We start from the raw sequence: 23753 nt of genomic DNA, 5'->3' as shown, positions 1-23753 counted from the left end.
ATAGTAAACAGTTAGGAGCATTACCTCAACCTGGATTAAGGTGTGGATACTGACATGTGGGACCACCTTTTTCCTGTCTTCTTCACAACTATAACTAGATATTGGTGGTTGGTGATTTCAGCAGTCAGGCATCTTAGCCAGATTGAGTGACAGGTTTAGGATGTTGGTTAACACTGCTGCCAGCTGGGAGAAGTCCCTAAGCACTCTCCCTGGAATCCCATCAAGCCCTGCAGGGGGGGCTGTGGTTCAGTGGTAGAGTCAGTCATCTCTCATCCGGAGATCAATCAATCAATCAATCAATCAATTTTTATTTGTATAGCGTCAACTCATAACAAGTGTTATCTCGAGACACTTTACAAAAGAGCAGGTAAAAGACCTTACTTATTGTTATGTTACAAAAAGCAGGTAAAAGACCTTACTTATTGTTATGTTACAAAGAGCAGGTAAAAGACCTTACTTATTGTTATGTTACAAAAAGCAGGTAAAAGACCTTACTTATTGTTATGTTACAAAGATCTGGCCTATCCATCATGAGCACTTTAGCAAAGCAGCAAAAGTTACAGTGGTAAGAAAAAAAAATAGGTAGATAGGGGGTTTGATCCCTAGATCCTGCGGCTACATGTCTGATGTGTCCTTGGGCAAGACACATAACTCAAAGTTGATCCCGCTGCTTTGTCAGTGCTGTGTTAATGTGTTTGAATGCGTAGGTGTGACCTGTGGTGTAAAAGAACTTTGAGTAGTCAGAAGACTATAGCCCTAAAAGCTCAAGTCCATTTACCAAGTCCATTCTGTTTGCAGGTGTTGGTCCTATAGTTGGTGATGTGGTGGACATGTAGCACCTTTGATGTCTTTATCAGGTTGAGTCTTACAGCACTGTTGTTCTCTGTCCCCAGATCAGAAAGCCTTTTTTTGCGTGACTTCAGGAGGATCTGGACTTGGTTTGTTACCCATGGCTTCCTATTTGGGAAGACATGAATGAATTTGCTGATGGTCAAATTTTCATCACAAGTTCTGATGTAGAAGAGTACTGTTGAAGTATATTCCTCTATGTTCGTGTCAGGGAACAACTCTGAGTCTATTCTTTGGAAACAGTTCTGGATGTTGGTTTCTGTCTCTAACTATTAGACTGTAGACTGGAGTAAATAGTAAGGAAAGAAGATCAGATTGACCAAGATGTGAGAGGGGTGAGGCTCTGTATCCTTTGTTGATGTTGACCAAAGTCACTTAGACATTGCCTAAATATGACCTTGTAACTTATAGTTAATCTGGGTTACTTGGACATTAAATTAGAGGCTTGTATACGACCTTGTGACCTGTAGTTGACCTCAGTGACTTGGGCCTGTACTTGGCGATACATGACCTCAGTGATTTGTACTTTCTCTTGACATGTCCTCAGTTAATCATGTTTAGAGTGTGGATTGGTCGTTATCTCAGTGATCTGCATTTGACGTCAGTCACTTGGACAACACCTTAATAACTAGGACATTATCCCGGGGACTTGGACACTACCTGACTTGTTTGTCTTTTTTAATAAAGACTGAATGAAGGACATCACTTTGTGTTGTTATTTTACTACATAAGACAAGGTGCAGATACACACTGTCAAATGTGATGTAATTAAGTGACCCATGCAATGATACACAATATATCAGAAACAATTACTATATTCCTTTTTTTTACTACTTTGGAGAGAGGAAAACATGTAAAGGTTTTTTTTTTATTACTATTATTATTATTATTATTATTAATTTTTAAAAAATTCTTGAAAATTAAAACAGAAAAAAATATATATTATTATTTTTTAGGAGTGCCGACACAGAAATGCTGTGACACAGCCTACTTTTCTGCACCAGCAGGCTAGAACTTACTCCTAACTGGTTTTTCCACAGCCCAGTTGGCTCTGCTGCAGGTCCTGTGTCCTCATGTGACCCTAAAATTACATTTTGCGCTGATACAGCCATTCCCCTGCAGTGACGTCAAATACCCCTACACCCCAACAATACAGAACTCCCTCTGATGTTCACAGTATTTCAGCTTCCATCTTTACTATTAAACTTACACCTGTGATTGCATCTGAAAGGCTTTAGCAGCCCAGTCAGCGGCTATTTGCGTCTTTAAAATCTTATTAAGAGACTAGACGGACTGCAGCAGCAGCGTGTGTGTTTCGGTGTTACCGTGCAGTAGAAGTCACCCCCTGGTACCTCGGCGGTTTCTGTCTATTCCTCTCTGTGTGAGTGGGTGTCTACCTGTCTCCCGCATCTCTGTCTCACACTCGGTACCGTTCGGGTCCAGCCGCCATTTCTGCTGCTTCGGAGGACGACAGTGTCAGTGAACGACAGCGAAACACCGACGGGACCATGTTGACTCTGCTGACTTCCATGTACCTGGTGGTGCGGGCGGTTTCCTCACGGGTAAGTTGAACGCAGCACAGCCGTGTTAAAGCTGGAGCACCGCGGGGGACGCACCTGAACGCAGCATAACCGTAACATTCTTTAGATAAAGTTGACCTTTGAAATCCTACTGTAACTAGATATATCCTATCAAAAGGGTAAAGCATGGCTACTTTTATTATGTGCGACTCATTATGTTTTATTTATGCCGCAATGGAAACAGGAGGATAACTTGGACCAGATATCCGCCCCTCATTTTTGTGTTTTTTTTTTCTTTTCTGCAGGGCCTGTTATCGTTTGACTTATAGGCTAAGTGAGGAAAAATGGCCGCTGTAAACTTTTCACTACCTTCGTGTAGGTGAGGTATCGGCATGTTGCGCCCTTTTCTGACCCCGTCATCATTAATTCAGCAGGAGTCGTTTCCACTTGGCAGTGGTCAGGGCATTAGTGAAGCTGGTCAGGGTAAACAACGCAACATCCGGTCACAGCATCTACAGTAGAAGATCCGAATTCAAGTTAAACGAGGTTGAATGGAAATGTCAAATGAATAACTTAAACGTACCCATACTATGTGGAGGACCTTTTCAAGCAAATTTATCAGATACAAACTTTGAAGTCCATTCATCTGAAAACGTGTGACCTTGGCAGTCAGTCATATAGCCTATTCATAATGTTGACTTTGCATTTGATAAAATATAGCTGATCAAAAAATATATATATACTGAGTAGACATCTATAGACCTCAAGGGATGGGACTTTGATTGAAACAGTACTGCTAAGTTAAGAATGTGTTTTACTTAACAAAATGAGTAAAATCACTTTACTGTGGCTAAGTGGCAAATTTGATCGTCTTTCAACCTGAATGTCAGGGCTTCCATCCTCAGCTCCTGGCAAAGACACTTAAACTCAATTTGCTCCACCTGCTCTGCCAGCATTGTATGAATGAATTAGTTATACTGATGGCCATTTTACAAAGCAGCCTCTGCCATCAGTGTCCGAATGAGAGATGAGATCAAAGTTGCTTGAACAATTTTTGTATTAATTAGGCTACTTTATGAAACTTTGACAATCATGACCTATCACTATTGATTATGACTCTGTATTTCACAACTCTAATCAGGTGATCACGTTTTTTCAAGTGGCAACCTCCGGTGTTGAAAATAAAGCAAATGTGTAAGTGTAAAAAACTGCAAATTTAAGACCCAATTAAAATAAACAAATTTGGTCTTGACAGATCATTTGCTTCAAAGTTAAAACTGTATGGGGTCACTGAGGCTACATCCATGTTTTATACAGTCTATGGTTGTAGTAGTTGCTTTTCTACATTGTATTTATTCTCTATAATCTACTTTGTGTTGATGTTTTTTGGCGAGATCAGTTGCTATTTACTGTATGTATACTCTTTATACTCTTAATAATAATAGTAATATTATTAGTAGTAGAAATAATGAGCATGATGTGCTTTTCTGTTTCTTTATGAAAGATTACTGCAACTAGTCTGAAACAAGATTTCAATCCATCGAGCCACTTCATATAGAAATGAATGATGAAGAGTGAATTTGAAAGTAAGAAAATAGGCAAATGTCTGACATATGCAGTGAGTTATCTCTCTTGACCGTCTAGAGTACAACATAATGAATTCTAGTACATTGTTAACAAAACACAGAAAAGTCTCATGTGGCATCTTCCATACTCTTCTGTGTCTACAAAGACAGTTTTAGCAGTTGTACTTTAATCTTTCAAAAATGTCGTAGAAAAGTGAAAAAAAAGTCTTCAATCAATTCAGTCAATAGAAAAAAATGACATAATACAATACTTTTTTCTCAAGGTGGATAAAGACAAAATTAGCTTTGATCAAATAGGACAAAATATTCTGAATAGATTAGTTTAAATAGAAAATAAAATAAGGTATAAAACTACACAAGAGCTTTAACCCTGTGTGGTTTCAATGTTAAAAATGAAACATGAAACTCTGTTGCTACCCCATGATATTTTTCTCAAACCTTCACATATAGCAAAGCTTTCATGCTTTTATTCTGAAGGCTGAATTAGACATGCCTCCTTCAATGTTTCCTGTTTTATCGCTGCCTTGTTGCAGCCGTCCTGGTTTCCTGGGTGCAGATTATCAGCACCATGGTCAGCTCCTGCCAGCAGCACAGAACTGCAGCCTCTTTAAGCCTCATAGAATCTGAACCCAGTGAACGGCACACAGATCCAACATGGCTGCCAATGTCCTTGATAGGATGAATGAAGGCCTCACCTCGCTGAAACTGATACGATCCTGCTGAAAGAATAACCCTGCTGCACTCTCATTATGAGAGCTTTACTTTCAGGTAGCAGGGAGTTTACAGGAGTAGATCGTCACTTTAACCTTACAGTTATATAAATTAAGTAACAAAAATCTAAAGTTGATTATTAAGGTTGAGTCCATGACTTTGCACAGGCCAGTCAAGTAGTTTCACACCAAACAAGTGTTGTAGTACTCCAGTCCAGGACTCAAGATCGACTCAGGCACCAATTTTAAGGACTTGTGACTCAACTTGGACTCTAGTTTTGATCAATCAAACTTAGTCTTAGAGTTACAGACAAGCAAAACATTTTATAGAACTTCTTGGTAAATGTAAGGCTGAGAAGAAATTCACACCAGAAGTCACAAATTTGGAAGTTTCAATATCACTTTCAATTGCTTCCTCTTTAAAAGTGGCCTGTAGTTTTTTTAGTTTATTTTTGTCACAAACTGCTGTTTTGTAAAATGATGATTAACAATGTGTTTTGTGTATGTTTATGTTGATGTTCATAGCGAGTGGTGGGGGAGCTTGAAAATGTTTTCATCTGCCAAAGAGTTACCCGGCAGAATACGTTTTTGAACCACTGCGTTTGAACATCCAATTTAACAACAGCTGTGTTTAAAAAACTTCTCTGTAGCATGCTGCAGTAGGAAGTCGTTCTTCCCCACCAAAAGTGTGTGACATGGGAAAAACTGAATAGTAACACCAGATCCACTAAGGTGACTGATGGCCTTTTGACAGAACAATCAATCAATCAATCAATCAATCCATTTTTATTTGTATAGCGTCAACTCATAACAAGTGTTATCTCAAGACACTTTACAAGAAGCAGGCAAAATACCTTACTCATTGTTATGTTACAAAAAGCAGGTAAAAGACCTTACTTATTGTTATGTTACAAAGATCCGGCCTATCCATCATGAGCACTTTAGCAAAGCAGCAAAAGTTACAGTGGCAAGAAAAAACTGCCTTATTAAATGGCAGAAATCTTCGGCTGGATACCCGGCTCATGAAGAAACAGTCTTCACAGGCCTAGACTGTGCCAGGCTTGGAAAGGGATAGGGGGAGAGATGGGATAAGATGCAGGAAGAGGGATAGAGAGCAAGGGGGTGGGGGGAGGCAGACCGTCCATCAGCAATCCGGTGGGGAGGGGAGGGGGTGTGGGGGGGGGGGGTGGGGTTGTTCTGGCAGGCCGCCAACCCACGATCCGGACCCACAGTCCTGCACTCTACTTCTCCAACGGTACCCGATCTGTTTCCTTCTAAAATGGTCTATTAATCGTCTATTAAAAAACTTCTGAACAAAAAACAAAAAACGGAACAATTTTTCAGTAAATAAATCTGATTGGTCGAAAAATATCCAAAATCTGGGTTGCAATTATTCACAGAGGTGTTGGTGGTGGGTCTGAGACTAGACGAGTTGAGAACCACTGTTCTAAATCATCCAATTTTGGGAAATGTTACTTTCAAATATCTTAGTGTCACAACTTGCTTTGCCCCTGAAGTGATGTCACAATGGTTTGCTGAGTACTGTTTTGAGTTAAGCATTTTGGTAAACTTGGTTCTTTAGAGCAAGCTAAAAAGCCAACAGCTAAAATGGCCATGGGTAATGTGCCTTCATAATTCAGGGTAACAGTGATATAAATTGTGATGCTTATTACGGCCAGAAAATAAATATTTAAACCAAACTGTCTTGGCAAGAAAAAGAACAATCAAGTCCCAGGGTGTTACAACTGATTGCTGAATAAGACATTTTGCAGCTTGTCAATCACAGGTAACCCCGCCCTAAAACCTCCCCTGCTTTAAGGACCCTTTGACTCTAAATGGGACCATTATTTACTAAATGAACACCACGCTGTGTTGAAGGAGACTTTAAACTAGAGATTGAGACAATAATCTCATTAGGAAAATGTTTACTGAGGTTTTAAATCAACCGAGAAGTAGGACCATTTTCTCATTGACCTCAGGCTAATTTTGCCACCAGTGGAGTCGCCCCCTTTTGGCAATTAGTAAAAAAAAGCAAGTTTTTAGACGCTTCTGCATTGGCTTCATTTGTTAGATCTTTTAATATGCAGTCTGTGCTATGACCTCCTGACTGTTGTGTGTCACATGTTGACTGTCTGAACTTTCTTCTGTTATAATCTTCAGAAGATCAGACAGCTCGACTCTGATCAGATTTACCTGCAGAGAAGCTGCAGATAACAGGCTGAACATCAACTTAACAAGCTGGCATCTGAACTCAGTGACTTCCTGTAGTCTGGGGAGTGAGCTTGACCTCAAGTGAACTTTAGCTAGTTTTTATTTTATTTTTTTATGTAACCTTTAATTAATCAGGAGAGAAAACTTGTTGAGATCAAACGTCTCTTTTTCAAGAGTTTCCTGGCCAAGGCAGGTAGCAGCACAATGAACAGCGTTTCATACAAACAACAAGCAGCCAAACATACAAATACAAAAAATACATGTCAGACATTAAAAGTCACAAATAAAAAATTTAAACAACAAATGTTTGCCAAGAGCATGCGCAAACACATAAGAGAAAACATCTACAGCTAGATGTGTCCGCCTCCAAGTCTTTTAACATTAAAAGCAACCAATGAGAGCAGCTCATTAAGTTTCAGCTGTGTTTTGTAATTCGTTCCAAGAAAAGGGAGCAGCAAACCTTTTCCCCAGTTTAGTTCTGACTTTTGGAAAGGCAGTAAAAAAAGGTACTGGGATTGAAGATTGTAAATTCCTGTACTCTTCTGATTGATGAAGGTCAGAAGGTATGAAAGAAGTAGACCTAAGATAGAGATAAGAATATGCCAGTGTTTAGATCTGTGTAGGGTCACTTGTTTTTTGAGAAAAATGTTTGAAATCAAAATAAAGTAGTTAGCTTAGCAAATAAAAACATAAGAAACTGCATGCGGTAAAGTTTCTTCTAAATATATTCACAGTGTAGATTAAGATTGTAAATATTTTAGATACCGTCATTCTTTTCTATACCACATGTTTTTTTAAGGGGTGCAACCTCGGTTATTTCAATGATCCATTGTATGGTAAAGTACTGCAGCTTTTAAAAAACTACAGCTCTTCAGTTATATTTTTAACCCTAAGCTGCCATGAGCAAAATGGAGAAATGGAAGCAGTAGTCCATTCATATTCATATGTTGTTTAGAAAAGATTATAAGTGATATTTGACACTGAATGCTTTAAATGGGTCTATGCCCTATATTTTGGAACAACTGTCTAATTTGCACAAATAATCTGGCAACATCTAAGTACCGAACCATTGCATGTAAATCGCAGTTTAGACAGTGTGCAGAAGTTTGCCTGCAATTTTCAGTAAATAAAACAAGAAATTACCCAATCTTTAGGACTTCTAATTTTGTGATAGCGAAACAATAGCATTTCATTTTTACTACAGTATTATTGTGTCAAACTTTGAAATTCTTGTATCGTGACATCCCTACTCTAGGTATTATATTTTAAGGTAGGTTTTCAATTATTTACATTATGCGTTAAGTTTTGGGGGACCACAGCACAACACAGTACCCCTGTGGAGTTCAAATTCAGCCTTCTACAAACATTTGGACTGGCTACTACAGAGATGTTTATTGCTATTTATATTCATAGTATGCATTTTAACAGATTCATATCCTGGCATGATGGTCTTTGAAGTGGAAGCCATACTGAATTACCCTAGAACTGTCAGAACAAGCCTTCAAAACCAAATGAGTAACTTGTGTGTAACATCAGAATACAAAGATCTGCTGAAGTTATAAAAACTACAAACCCCCTGCTGTTGATGAGGGGGAGTTACTCTGGACATCACAGTAAAAAGATGGGCCAAAAGTCACATGATATTGTTTTTTTATTGGTAGGAAATATTTTTGTTCTTGTAAAACATGCTGTATTTTTGAATTCTGATGTTTTAGAAATCTACCGTGTATTTGCTTGATAAGTACATTGCAGAACAAACACATACATTTGTTAATGGTGTTTTTTACAAACCAGGCTGTGTTTGCTAGTAAATGATGGGACATTTGTAAATCATATTTTGTTTGTGAAGTTTTTTGAGAATGTGTGGTTCTTTTTGATAATTATTTTTGAGGAGTTTTGTACAATCTTCCATGTCAAAAGTAGTTCTTAACATGACTCAAAAGGCCCTGACACACCAAGCAGATGGCAAAGAACTAGTGGCGACGAAGGCCGCCTGTGGCGTCGCCTCACGTCGCCGTTTGTCTTGGCCAAAAAGTTGCACTAGAACACACTGCAAAGACTACAGCCGGCGGCCAACCACCACGTACGTTCTGCGCATGCGTGAGAGGAAATAACTCTCCATGCCAGCAGGCGGCGGAAGTCTGTTGTTTAAGGGTACGAGAAGACCATATTCACATCGCTGTCACGCATCGCTCGTATTATAGGTACTAATCGAGAATAATGTCTGATAAAAAGTTGAAATAGCACTGGTGTTGTTAGCCCTTGGTCTTTTAGTGTAAAAAGAAAAGAAGACGACAAATAAAGAGAAACTGCACTAATGGGTGAAAGCATGTATACTACAGCTTCATGCTCAAGGGGTTTTCCCGAACCTGTGTCGAGAGCTGGAGATAAATGAACAGCCAATCAGAGAGATTCCTCTCACCAACCGCCGGCACCGTGTCGAATGTCGAATCGGCCGGAAATAAGCCAATGGATAGCGACAGCGCTTGACACACTGCAAAAACTAGGGCGACGATTGTCACCGACGGTCCAACTAGGACCGATGGCCGACGATCTCCTTGGTGTCCTCAAAGGGGATTTGGTTCCTGAGGTTGTTTTGGGTCTGCTTTTGAATTTATTTAATAATTAAGTTTCAAGGGAAAGTGTGGGTTCTTCAAGGTATTCTGAAGTAATTCCAGACGTTTTTAAGGAGGTTCTCTGGGGTTGTGTGCTTCTTGATGATCAGTGATTGTAATGTTCTAAGATTTGTTAGATGCACCATAAAGAGAGCCAAATAAGTTACTCAGATACTTTTTTAGGACATTAGGTTGTTGGTGAGGGTTTCCAGTGGCTCTTAATGGGGTTGTAGTAATTCAATAAGGGATCTTATTGGATAACTAGTGGGTCCCTATGGATCCAGGGATAACAGATTAGCTCCGGTTTAGCGGTTAAAGGCAGTTCTGGTTCTTGGCAAATCCCTTGGCTTGTTTAAATGGTTAATGGAATTGAATGTTGGGTTCCCTGGGTTTTACGTTGGTGTCTGGAGGCCTACCAAAAGTTCTTTAAGGTGTTCCAGGTGAATCCATGGTTCCAGGATTATTTTTCTTGGGTTCGTTACATGCACCATTTAAGGGGGATGAAGAAGTGTTTAAAAGTTGACCTATTATTCTGATCCCCCATTTAAAACTCACCTATAGTGTTTCAATGCTGCATTCCCATACAAAACATGGGAAAACTTTCAGTTTATGCGGTAGACATGTTGGAGTAATCTCAGGATAAGACTGTAGAGTGCGCTGAATGACTTTTCCTGCAAATCACATGACAGTTGGCGATATGAAACCAACAATTTCACATGACAGCTTCAAGCCTTTACGTAGTTCAGTGAAGCCTTTTACATTGGTACATCTGGTTCTGCATCCAGAAGGCTTTCAGAGCGCTTGCCTATCAGAAGAAAGTGGGGAGGGGGTCTTTCAGAGACAGAGGCTGAAATTAGATCTTTCACAGAAAGAACACACCAAAACACTATCACACACATTATCAGATTTCTCCATAGAGCCTGTTAGCATAGCTTCCAAGCAATATGGCGGACGTTATGTTTCGATTCTGGGAGTGAGTTCCCACCCACTGATCTGTGATTGGTCTGTAGCTTCAGTGGTCGAAAATATGAGGAACTAGCGTTGTAATTTCACACTGCTAACCGCAACAGCTTCCAGTGACTCAAAAATCGTCATTTTGCGTCACTGGAAGCTCCTTTTCAGACTTAGAAATACAAAGATTTCCCATCTCAGGGGAAAATGAGGGCGGGATGCACGACCATTCAAAAATACTACCAGGTTTCTAATGATACAAAGCTTAATGCAAATGGTGAAGTATCCCTTTAACGGATTCTTGTTGTTTTTGAAGTGGACATTTGATCCGTAATAAAGTGACCTAAATATTTTATTTTGGTGCCCACACTCAGCACCTGTCCTGACAGGTAAAAATTAGGAAAGTTTAAGTCCTTGTCCCCTTTCGTTCTGCATATCAAAACAGTACTCTTTGTAGCATTGTATTGCACATGATATGTTAGACCATAATCAGAACATATATTAAGCAGCTGCTGAAACCCAGCGCTGCTAGGGAAAAAAATTGCCAAATCATCAGCATACATGAGGTGATTGATTATACTGTTACCCAACACACAACCAGTTTTGCAGCCATTGAGTTGTTTAGATAGATCGTCCATGTACAAGTTAAAGAGTGCAGGAGAAAGCAGCAATCGCACACCATTACTCACTCCAAAAGGGAGGACATTTTATCTCCCCATTTGACTTGCATACTCTGGTTGGCATACCAGTACGCCAGAAGCCTTAATATATAATCAGGGACCCCCTTTTTACTTAGTTTCATAAACAACTTTCAATGATTGACACGATCAAAGTGTCTTCGAGGCATCAACAAATCCTATCAGAACTGAGGAGTTTTTCCTCCTATGTACCTCAACAGCTTCATTCAAGGCATAAATACAAAGATCAGTACCATGCTTATATTTAAAACCAAACTGGTTATCTGTGGTACCAATATATTTAGATATCCACCCTAAAAGAATACTCTCAAGGACCTTAGATACCACACTGGCTAAAGCAATAGGCTTGTAGTTATCTAGGCTCCCAACCTTGCCAGCTTTGTCCTTGATAACAGGCACCAAAGTGACGGACAACATGGAGTCTGGTAGCAGGCCATGAGTCATTAGACCAGTAAAACAAATAGCAAGAAGAATAGCAACCTTTGGGGGAGCAAACTTGAGGTGCTCTGCTGCAGTGATCTGATCTGAGCCACTTGCCTTATTTTTAGCAAGCTGTGTTTACAGTTGTGCATTTTGCTATAATGTATTTTTGCTTGCGTAACATTGCAGCACTTACTATCCCGGGTTTGTTTGTGTTAGCATTAAGTTACAGTGCACATCAAAGTTTAAATCTACTTAAAGCAAACATACAGTCTTGATTTAGTTCCCTCTTTTCATTTTTATTTAGTCTGGAAGTGCAAAATATCATTGTGTGTCTCTTATCCATACTCACCTTTGTTTGTTCTATTGTTCAGTTCACCATGTGGTCCAATGCAGCTAAAGGGGCTTGCGTGGCCGGTACTTCCTGGGTATTTATCAGGTTGATGATGTTATCGCTGACATCACTGGGGCAGACCATCAGAAGGGGTTTTGTTTCTTAGAAATGTTCTAATCATTTCTTTTGTATTTAAGTTAAGGGTAGAATATAATTTCATTCTTTAAAGTTCATTTAGTTGAGTAGAAGATATGATGTTAATTGGGTTTATTTAGATTTCTTTGCTTTAAGAGAAAAGGGAAAACCCCTATGTGAGTTGTGCTGAACCCAGCTGCGGCCATTTTGTTAATGGGGCCATCTATAAAGCCAGGAGACATTTGTTCCTGCAGGAGGGGAGGTGAGGATGTGCTGCCTCTAACACGGTCCTTAGTCTGATTTAATTAGGAGTTAATTTTCCTTATTTCCATTGAACTTTTGTTGTTTTTGTTAAGTTAACACATGTTGGTTTAATCACTGTAAATAAATACTCACCTCTTGAAAAAATGCCATCTGCTGAGCTGCCTTTCTACCACCTTCCTAGACACTTGTGCTAAACTACTTTACAAGGAGATGGAAACTTATCATGAGGATTTCCAGGGGTTCTTGAAGAGGATCTAGGTTCCCAAGGGATTACAGATACTTCTCAGAAGTTTTATGGGTATCCATACCTTTAAGGAGTCCTTAGGGAGTTACCCGTCTGCCCCAGTTAGCCTTTTTTTTTTAACCGATTCCACATGTTTAATCGGCGTGAGCCATCGCTGGCGCGGTTGTTGGTAGGAATCTCTCTGATTGGCTGTTCAGCTAAGCGAAACAGGAGAGCCAGTGCACGAGAAGAAATACGGAAGCGCCTCTTCTATTCTTGTTCCACTAATAAGAGACCCAGGGCTGACAACGCCAGTACCATTTTCATCTTTTTATCAGACATTATTCACGATTAGAAGTACCTTACTTTACAAGTGTTGAACGACAGCGGTGAGAAAATTGTCTTATCGTATCACAACAACTATCGTATCTCTACTAACTTAATGATGATGGTCTCCATATTATTGATGATGATGATGTTAATGACAATGGTTTTTGTTTGATAAACGACGACTTATAAGATGGTTTCTATACTGATTAGAGCTCTCAAGAACTGCCCTCAATGTTGTGCTTTACCTCTGGTCACTTCCTGTCAGCACCTGTGTGTCCAATCAGACTCAAAGCTGATCGTTTGCTCTTACTGACATTGTTCCCTTTTTTCTAGATCCTTGCTTGTGTTGTTCTTACTCTCTGATGTACGTCGCTTTGGAGAAAAGCGTCTGCTAAGTGAATTGTAGAATTGTAGAACAAAGGTTTATTTATCAGCGTTCTTCCTCGTCCTCTTCCGGTTTCTATTTTTAGGAATGGCGATTATGGACTACCACCGCCTGCTGGCATGGAGGGTAATTGCCTCTCACGCATCCGCAGAACGTACGTGGAGGTTGGCCGTCGGCTGTAATCTTTGCGGTGTGTTCTAGTGCAACTTTTTGGCTGTCCCCACAGCCGGCCTTCGTCGCCACTAGTTCTTTGTCGTCTGCTTGGTGAGTCAGGGCCTTTAGACTCTGCCTTATAGCTGAAACTACTGTAGTAGTTGAAAGTGAGTCTGAGCAGTTGTATGGTATTGTGTTTCAATGGTCTTACATTTCATTTGACCAGTTGTTAAGATGGTAATATAATTATATATATTCACTTAACCCACCACCAAGGCAGCCCTGACTCTGCCAAAGCTCAGTTAGTTACATGATGAATACATTTTATTTCTGACTAATTCTTCTCAATGAAAGTCCCCAATCAGGGGCGGTGGTTAATGTAAGCTAGAGAAGGCTAAGCCTCTCCTGGTGAATGTGTGTACATTTAAATAGCCTGTTTGTATATGTTTGTGCGTCACATCCTGACCGGACACGAAACATCATATCAGTAAAAATCCCGCCAATCACAGTCATTCAAGCGATATTTTTGACCTTACAGCTAGCTAGTGTTTATTTCAGCTAACAAAATGGACATAAGGACATTTTTCAAAGCCAAAGATGAATGCATCTGTTACCCAGAAGTCCCACACTGCAGTGGCGGCGCTGGAGCTACAGCTAGTGCACCTCCCGACACAGAGTCAGTAAAGAGAGATGACATAGAATTTTGTGCACGTCAAATGAGCTAAGCCAGCCTGTGGTTTAATACTTTCTGTTGTCTTACTATTTTATATGATAACTGTAAGTCCCACAAAAAAAGTGGGCATTTGTGCTGTGAGTTGTGAAGGAGTATGGATTATTAGGGTGTGTGTTTGTGTGTAGACATGTTTGTAATCGTGTCTGTGTGTGTGCATAGTAGTGAATCCAAGTGAAGGAGATGAATTGATCGAGAAAATATGTCAAATGGTTTTGTTTCTTAGTCTCATTGCTGCATATAGAACGTTGGGTATAATAGCCTATAGAGGAAACATTTAAGAGATGCTCAGAGAGTGAAAGAGAGAGAGAGAGAGAGTGACGCAAAACTGTAATCAACTGATTACATGTTCCAATCCCCTGTTGATTTCGAGCGACTAATGTGAATCCGCTGATTAATGAATAAAAATAAATAGCTTTGTTGTGGTGACAGTTAAGTACACGGTTTCCTTCACGGTCGTTAAAACAAGTGGTCGTTGGTCAGACATAAGCGTTCCTAAATCTCTGCCTCACATGCGGTCTATTTCCCTGATTATTATTTTGTTGAAAGGCCTTGCATGATGAAACAACTATATCAAATCTCCTGAATGTAGGAGAGCAACAACACTTTAGACTCAATGCAGCGTGTGAACATCCGTTTATGTGCGATCACAAAATGAGACTCACACTTTTCAGCATCAACCTTTATGGCTGTGCTAACTCTCCCACTATCTGTTTTTTAAACCAGTTTTATGTTACGTTATGACTTTATGTTACTGTTATGTTATGACAGTGTGGGACACTTGTTGTTCCTTCAGTTCACACAACATCACAACATATTTATTGTGAGCCATGTTCATATGAATAAATGTATTCTTCCACTTCATCCACTAACAAAAAGAACCTGGCTAAACTGAAATAAAATGAGCTGCTAACAGCATGTTGCAACTCAGACCAAATAGTTTATTTTAACACAAGCCCCGCTTCTAATAAATAGTGTGAGGGCCCCCTGTGGCTATTCAAGGATGTCATATGTTTTGGGTTTTATACTATAAGACAAGGTAAGTTTATTTATATAGCACATTTCAACAACAAGGCAATTCAAAGTCATCAATACATCAAAAGCATCATGACAGAGGAAAGAAAACAAACATTAAAATAGAAAATTTAAAAATCACATTTAAATCTGAACATATGTTCAAATAAAAATAATTCAAATGAAATTAATTGAAATAAATAAAGTAAAAATATAAAAAGAGTTAAAAGTTACAGTGCAGAGTTAAAATTTAAAATCTTATTAAAATTGTTGTGAAATTGTTGTGGTAAAATGTAAGATTGTTATGAGAGGTCCGGAATTGATAACGACCAGAAATATTTAGTCACACTTTTGTGTGACAGTATTTGCAGTTCTACTATCGGCCAGGTGATGTCGCCAAAGAACAGCTGCCTGAATCTCATTCAAAAAATGACCCATTTTAGAAAATACTCTGCCATACATAGCATGGGGTGGGCGGGTGTCCTCGGTGCGGTGCATCATGGGAGAGTGAGTTCATTTTGTGGATACGGCTGGCTTGAAAAGCCTGTGTCAGTATTGAAAAATGACTACAAGTCCCGTAAGGCGTGTGGGACGAGACGTTGCAACGCCTGACTTTACAATACATGCATAGAGGTGACCCTTCCGTCTAGTCCGTCTCTGAGCAGGAAGAACAGGCAGCACAGACCCGAAGCATCTCCATCCGTCTCTTAAAATGGTAAGCTGCATCGTTAGCTGCTTACTTTATGACTATTAAAATGAAACAGTATGGAGGACGACTTCGGTCTCAGCACCTTTTCATACAATAATTTAAATACGCTTTAAATAATTCATTCATAGTTGACATTGATAAAAGGACGACTGGGTGCTTTTCCAATTTCACTTTAGGCAAACATTTTCGTTGCTTTATTGTGGGTTTAATATGTGCCGAAGTCATGGTTAAAGTAGGCCTGAAGCATCAAGGGCAGCTGTGTTAAACCCGCAGATTAGAGATGAAGGTTGACTGAAGACCCTCATGTAGCTTTTGCATCTGCACCAGACTGCAGACATGTTTCCGCTGTATTTGCACTTTCTGTATATTCATGTGAATCTTCCTCCATCTTAATGCTGTGGCGTGGCTCCGGCGTCAAGTTACATTATCGGCCGATTCTTTTATTCAGTCTTGACCAATCATGGCTCAGCTCAGTTTGAACTTGTCCTGGGAATCGAACCATTCATTGCTACTCGGGAAAGTTGTCACGAGTTGAAATATATTGCGATGCGATTTCAAAATGTACTACAAACAAGCTTCTATGGTTACCACTATGCACCAATAAAATTAATTAAATCACTCATATTCTGCTGCTTTCCTCCTTGTTTTCTTTCATTTTCTCGTTCAGTGAAGTGTGTTTCGAAGTCCGAACATATGCCGAATGAAAGAGTGAAATCAAATCTAAGATATAAACTAAAGCTCAACTGAGTGCGATGTCTACTATGGTCTGTACAAAAGGTCATGCTTCATTTCGCGGTTTTCTAAATGGAGTCTGGTGTTGCGTCCTCTTCGTGCAAAGGGGCCGAGTGTCACAGTGGGAGGCGCCACAGATGAAGGCCTTGTGAACCAACAGACTTATCTTAGATTATACTGAAGATGAATATACATTTTATACGTTAAAAACTATTCATAGTGATTGACTCTGCCAATTTAAACCATCAATGCATGTTAGTGCTCCTCCAGTCCCCCCCCAACGCATCCAGGTCAATAACACATATGAACCAATTGTATTTATTGTCTCTCCAGGCTGAACCAATCCGTGTTGTGGTGACCGGCGCTGCAGGTCAGATCGCCTACTCCCTGCTGTACAGCATCGCCAAGGGAGATGTGTTTGGGACGGACCAGGTAAGAAGAGGCCTAAACTCTTAGATTATATAACCTGTAGAGCCCCCTTTCCCCTGAAGCTCATCGCTGCACTGACAGCTGGGTTATGCCTTGTGTTGGGCTTGTTACATAACGGACTCATGATGAATAAATCATGTTGGACAGTGGGGGTGACTTCAGTTTGATTTGAGTTCTTACCACTGCTGGATAAAAACTATCTTGTAAAGTAGATTACTCCAAAAAGAAGGAAGAATAATGTTGTTTCTGTCATTATTTTTGTTTTACCATGATAACCACAATATTGACCAAACTCATCTCGAGATTTAGGTTTAAATCAAGCTGAATAATTTGACAGATTTTAAATGTATTTATTTTTATTTATTTGTTTATTTGACAGGGACAGTGTACAGCCAATTAGCTGTACCAGAGTTAGCTATAAGCTAATTTACATCTGTAGTCCCTGGGCAGGAGACAGAGACAATGTCTCTGTAAAGAAACTAAACATACACTAACAACATCTTCACAACAGTAAGACCGTACACAACCACTGAACAATGGCATTACACTAGTCCACAGTGAAATTCATACATTATATGCACAGTCAAGCTAAATGGCATGTTTTTCATGGAGCTTTGTAGTAAGTTTTGAAGTGTTGCCAACATGAATGAAAGTCTGAAAATGTTGTGGATTTGACATAATTATTGAAACAAAACAAAATAACAATGTTATGAAAGGTGTACAATTCTGTTTAGCAGAGCAATTTTTTTAAACCTTGAAAAAACCTGATTCCAGGTTATTTGTATAAACCTGACCTTTACGTGTCCTAATGAGACCTTGATCTGCTCACTTGTTTCTGTGCACCTTTCCCCTCTGTTTATTAAAAACACCACCTGTATTTAGCCTCTTGCGCTTGTTGTCCCTCTTGATTTTCAGCCAATCATCTTGATGCTTCTGGACATCCCCCCCATGCTGCCAGTGCTGGAGGGAGTCGTCATGGAGCTGCAGGACTGTGCCCTCCCACTGCTGAGAGGTGAGTCAACAATGTGTGTGAGCTAAAACAATGACCTTTTAATAAAGACAAAATATGCTTCTCTTCAGTGGAAGAAATGATCCTCAACCTCCAGTGATGAATGAACATACGTTTTACCAATCAAACAAATAAATCATTTTATGATCCAGTGTCATCTTTCTAAAATAGAGCCTGTAACTGTTTAACCCCCAATAAGAACACAATGTCCCAGGTTATAAATAAAGGAACCTGCCACAGTAAGTCTACAGATAAACTCCTGCAGCCTGCTGTCATCTGGAACACACTTTCATGCAGCACACACTGTCTGTTTGTGGTTGCATGAGTGTGTTTTTTGACCTCTATAATAATCATTGCTGCTACTGTGGTGAGGAGGAGGAGGAGGAGGAGGAGGAGGAGGAGGAGGAGGAAGGAGTGTCTAAAACAAGCCCTCTCATTGGCCAGTGGTTAGGGCACCACAGCAGCCTGTCAGAGAGGTGGTGGGACAACAATGAACAGAGTGGAAGTGGACTCTGACTGAAGTTCAGTCTGATAACCTCGTGTTTTCTACTCATAATCTAACTCTTGTTATCTTCAGGATCAGCCCAGGTTACGTGAATCTATCAGAGTAAAGAACTAAATAAAAAGTAATGCTCTGATGATGTTCAAATTAAATAAATCAATATTTAATAGAAGGGACAGAAACATGTTTTTGATGTTCAAAAAAAGAACCAGTGTTCCTTATCAGTCCTGATACACCATCTTATCCTTATCAATATGTAGGCGTAGAACAGATAAGATATCCCTCAGTTCAAAAGGTTTTTAATGAGAGTCCATAAAGAAGTTGTAGACAAAGAAAGATTCAAACCTGTGACAGAGACCCTCTAGACTACAGAGTTTTTCTTGTAATAGTCTGTAAATATGAATTGGAAGAAAAACTAAACAAGACTTTGAATCACATGAAACAGATCTCAACTTCTTGGTTCTCTGTCAGCTATCATCGCCTCTGCTTTGATTTTCTGCGCTAAATAAGAGGACAAAAAAAACAACCAGTCATTTAACTCTACATTCTGTGTTGTGTTTTCTGAACATGTAACATTTCTAATGAACATACTCGCACTAGTTTGCTGAAGGTTAAACACTATTTGCTCAGTGACTGCATAATGTCATGGTGTTGAAATACTGACTCCTACTTCCTCCTCCCTGTCCTTCCACAGATGTGATTCCTACAGACAAGGTGGATGTGGGCTTCAAGGACGTGGACGCCGCCATCTTGGTAGGCTCCATGCCAAGGAAGGAAGGGATGGAGAGGAAGGACCTGCTGAAGGCCAACGTGGCCATCTTCAAGACACAGGGTGCCGCGCTGGACCAGCACGCCAAAAAGACTGTCAGGGTAATGCTTCAGACTCAGAAATGATTGCATTTTATTTCTTTATATATGAAATGATTTTAAACTTTAGGAACCTTTGTGCTGTTTTATCTATTTATTTATTTATTGCTTTTTCTTCAGGCATGTTTTCCTCTCTTTTTTGTTTTCGGTATTTTGCTAAAGTCTGATAAACTGGAGGAATTGAAAGTGCTTCTTCAGCGTCTCTGGTCCTTGAAGTCAAATGTTTTTCTGTTGTCACGCTCTCTCTGTTGAACGCCTTACAGCAGCTTTCTGTTCCAGCAGAGCTTTAATCTGCAGGAAATGTTGAAAACAACATTTCTCCAGAGCATCGTCCATTAGCACCTAAACATGCAGGGGGGCCCCTAATCACCAAAATCCCTCCTCGAGGCCACAGAGGTCGACCCCTTTTCTAAAGTCAATAGTTAAAACTTCACATGTAGGGAATTTGTGTCGAACAGAAAACAGACCATCAGGCTTCAAACTGCCTCTTCACTTAAAACTTCAAATGATTTGACTTCCCCCACCTGTCTGGGTTCTTCTTCAAACACGATGATAATCACTGCTGTGTTTCAAAAGTAATGTTCACCTTTTCCCTCTGTGACCTTGTACCTTTAACTGCTGCCAAAGAGCAGTTTCTGCATGAATAAGATATTTTTAGAATTTGAAAGGCAACAAAGTAAGACAGGATTTTGGCATTTGCACTCTGAAATGCTTCCTTTAACTACGGATTTCTGAATCTTGCAGCCTCAGAGGTGGCCTGATAGACATTGTATCTTTGTTAAAGCAGAGATTTTGTTCAGCTGATTGAGGTTTTTCTTTTTCTTTTCAGGTTCTGGTTGTTGGAAACCCAGCAAACACTAACTGTCTGATTGCCTCCAAGTCTGCTCCATCCATCCCTAAAGAGAACTTCTCCTGCCTGACCCGCCTGGACCACAACAGAGCATCCTCCCAGGTACACACACACACACACACACACACACACACACACAGGCCCACAACCCTCAAGTCTAACCCCAACCTAATTTAACTAGTTCTAATAAGCCTTCTTAAGACCACACGTGATCCCTTTTGAGGAATGAAAACCTGACATAATGTCCCCACTCTCACATCTCGTTGATTTTCCTCATCACTAAGAATATAGTTTAGTTCCAAATATCTGCTGATGTCTGTGCCTCTCCTGCAGGTGGCGATGCGTTGTAGTGTTTCATCTGACAATGTGAAGAATGTCATCATCTGGGGAAATCACTCCTCCACCCAGTACCCCGACGTCCACCATGCCAAGGTCAACGTCAACGGCTCAGAGATGAGCGCCTACGATGCGGTGAAGAATGAAGCCTGGCTCAGAGGAGACTTCATCTCTGTAAGCACCCTGAGTTTCTCCCTCTTAACTCCGAGTTAAAAATCTTTCATTTTTAGGGTCATTTTAGAATTTCCTGCAACATGTTTCCTTGAGTGTTGTCTAGTATGTATGATCTCTCCATCTCCGTCCTGCAGACAGTGCAGCAGCGCGGTGCAGCCGTCATCAAGGCCAGGAAGCTGTCCAGCGCCATGTCTGCTGCCAAGGCCATCTGCGACCACATGAGGGACATCTGGTTCGGCACCAAGGAGGTCAGTGAGCACATCCCGATATGAACAAAGCTTTAAAAGTTTCAGTCTAACAGAGCGTGGGAGGGGAAATAACTACTTGAAAGTGTTGTGTTGCATTTCAGCACAGCACTCAGGACATTGTAGAGTCCAGATAAGAGGAACATGTAGCTGGAAAAAAAAAGTTTCAAGGACTTCTTGAACTGAAAAAGATTAGTTATTGTGTGTGATCGTGGTCGATGTTTATGCAGCATTGTGATCTTATTTTAAATATTAAGCCTACCCATTAGGCTGGTGTGTGTAAAATACGATGAATATTACTAAGTGAATGAGCATCCAGTAGTTCCTACACACAGTCTTCTTGGCTGTGGGTAATCAGTGAATATATTATACGGTAAGTGTGCCCTCCAGTGATTTTCTCTCTGGCCCTCTTGCTGCTGTAGCTGAATATCCCTGATTAAGAGGATGATAGAACAATAAACTTACCGGTCATACAAGGCTTATTTTATTATAAAACTATATATATATTTATAATTAGGGACAGGCAAAACTTTTTTAAATTATTAAACATTATAATATATATATTTTTTACTAGATAAAAACTGGAAACAAAACTAGTGACCATGTCAGATACGATGTTATTATGTAAGGAGTCAAAGAGATGCTGATAGAAGTTTCTGCAGGACATGTTGTTGTTGTTGTTGTTTTTTCACGCTGACTGGAGATGTTTTGTTTCCTACCTTCAGGGTGAGTTCATCTCCATGGGCGTGTACGCCAAAGGAAACTCCTACGGCATCCCAGAGGACCTCATCTATTCCTTCCCCGTGCAGATCAAGGTGAGTCCGTCCAATCGGCTGCGAAGGACCAGAAAAAAATGGGGATGTAGTCGTTGTGCATCAAAAGTTCACCTCAAGTCACATTTGAACCCTATGATACACAGAACTTGAAGTACTTATCAGTTCCTCAAAAGATTTCACATCTTGTTGCTGTTATCATATTTCTGGAATATGTCAATGCTAGGATAGGCGACTACTTCTAATAGAGGGTTTGCATTGACGGCACTTTTCCTCCTGACCACAGCCCCTCAGTGGGATAGAGTGGCAAAATAATTTAACTGCTGCCTTCAGTATGGGGCCACGATGAAGACAGGAGTAAAACAGACAAATATCTGATTAAATTTAGGACTTTTGGACTCGACCGAGATCCTAACTATTTAATACGCAGTGGACTGTGGTAATTAACATTTGGTTTGGGTTTCCTGACTTTCATATACCTGGTTTTAGAGCCATGGCATTAGCCTTCGCAGAGCATGACGACACGTAAGTCCTGTTAGATCAGGGACGGACTTGAAACTGAATAAACTTTGTAGTCAGGATGTAGGAATCCAGTTTCTCCTTATTTCAGTGATCCTTTCGCTTGATTTGAGATGTCATGCACTACTTTATATTGTGGTATCTTACTCTGGAGATATGTATACTTTTAAAACCAAGAAGAGGAAATTAGTTACACAAAAAGTGTTACTTGGAAACAAACAAAACACCAAAAAATCTCAAGTTTTCCCTCCGTCCCCGTCCACAGAACAAGACCTGGAAAATGGTCGGCGGACTCTCCATCAACGACTTCTCCCGTGCCAAGATGGATGCTACAGCTGCCGAGCTGGTGGAGGAGCGAGACACTGCCCTGGAACTCCTGTCCCAGTGACTGTCGCCCCCTGTTGGCCAGCAGAAGCACTCGGGCGCCCTGAAGGCTTGCTGCTCACGGCTCTGAAGAAGAAACCTCCCACTCTTATAAACCGTCCCAGCTGCCATCTGTGTCTCACCTGTGTGTGTGTGTATGTGTGTAAGAGTGTGGCGTGTGTGTGTAAGGCCACTTCTTCAGGTTTTCAGAAAACCTGTTTAAAGACCACAACCTGGCCTCTTCCTCCTCCTCTTCAGTCTGCAAGACATCAAGAGAATGTCCTGTTGGTAGATGAGATCACACTAGCTGTCCAGAAACTGTAACAGAACAAATTATCACCAATAAAACAATAAGGAAACTTAAAGACTGAATCTCAGCCTCTTTAATGCTTCTGTGATTGTTCTCTTCATTGAGCTGAGGGCAGATGCTCTTTTACTGTAGGTCACATTATAATTCTAAAATGCAAACATGTTGCTGTTTTAAACATGAATATATACATATACTTTACCTCAAATAATAAGAGCAAAGATAGATTCACAAGTACCAGACATACACAACAATACAAACAAACCACATGATCAATCATTATTTGTATAGCACCAATTCATATCAAATGTTATCCCTAGATGCTTCACAAAAGAGCAGGTTAAGACCGTCACCTTACTTGTTACAAAAGAAAAATGGGATAAGATGCAGGAAGGATTTCTGATGCAGCAGTAGAGCTCCTGGTATTGAAGATGGGATTTCTATTTTGTCAAATGAAGAGCCATGTAAGGTTTTTAAGGTAAAAGAAAATCATCTTCCTCTTAAACAAAAAATGTAATTTTCTGTATGGATCTTTTCAGTTTTGTTTTCAGTCATGAGTCAATGAAATGCTTCCACATGCAGATCTTGCTTTGACACATGCCTTTTTCTCAGATTGTTATTCAGACTTGCTCCAAAGGATTACATAACAGTCATACAGCCTATTAAACACTGCTGATTGCAAACGGAACTGTACTTCCTCAATTCCAAAACTTTTTGTCTTAATCATTTCAACATACAGAATTTGTAAAAAATTATATATCAGTGTTTCCCCTAACATTATATTAGGGGGGCAGCCCCCCCCTCCCCAAA

General features: G+C 40.1%; 1 protein-coding gene across 1 annotated transcript; it reads left to right on the top strand.

The window, feature by feature from the left end:
• Window positions 1-2342: 2342 nt before the first annotated feature.
• On the top strand, window positions 2343-23001 carry LOC132982363 (malate dehydrogenase, cytoplasmic-like). Its single transcript, XM_061048817.1, has 9 exons — window positions 2343-2411; window positions 16903-17001; window positions 17914-18010; window positions 19204-19379; window positions 20206-20328; window positions 20560-20736; window positions 20871-20984; window positions 21707-21796; window positions 22539-23001. Exons 1-9 carry the CDS (start codon window positions 2358-2360, stop codon window positions 22659-22661), a joined length of 1053 nt encoding a protein of 350 aa, XP_060904800.1. The 5' UTR covers window positions 2343-2357; the 3' UTR covers window positions 22662-23001.
• The last annotated feature ends 752 nt before the right edge of the window (window positions 23002-23753 follow it).

This window comes from Labrus mixtus, chromosome 2 (assembly GCF_963584025.1).
Source record: "Labrus mixtus chromosome 2, fLabMix1.1, whole genome shotgun sequence".
Classification (NCBI taxonomy): Eukaryota; Metazoa; Chordata; class Actinopteri; order Labriformes; family Labridae; genus Labrus; species Labrus mixtus.
This window is presented reverse-complemented; position numbering and strand designations above follow the sequence as displayed.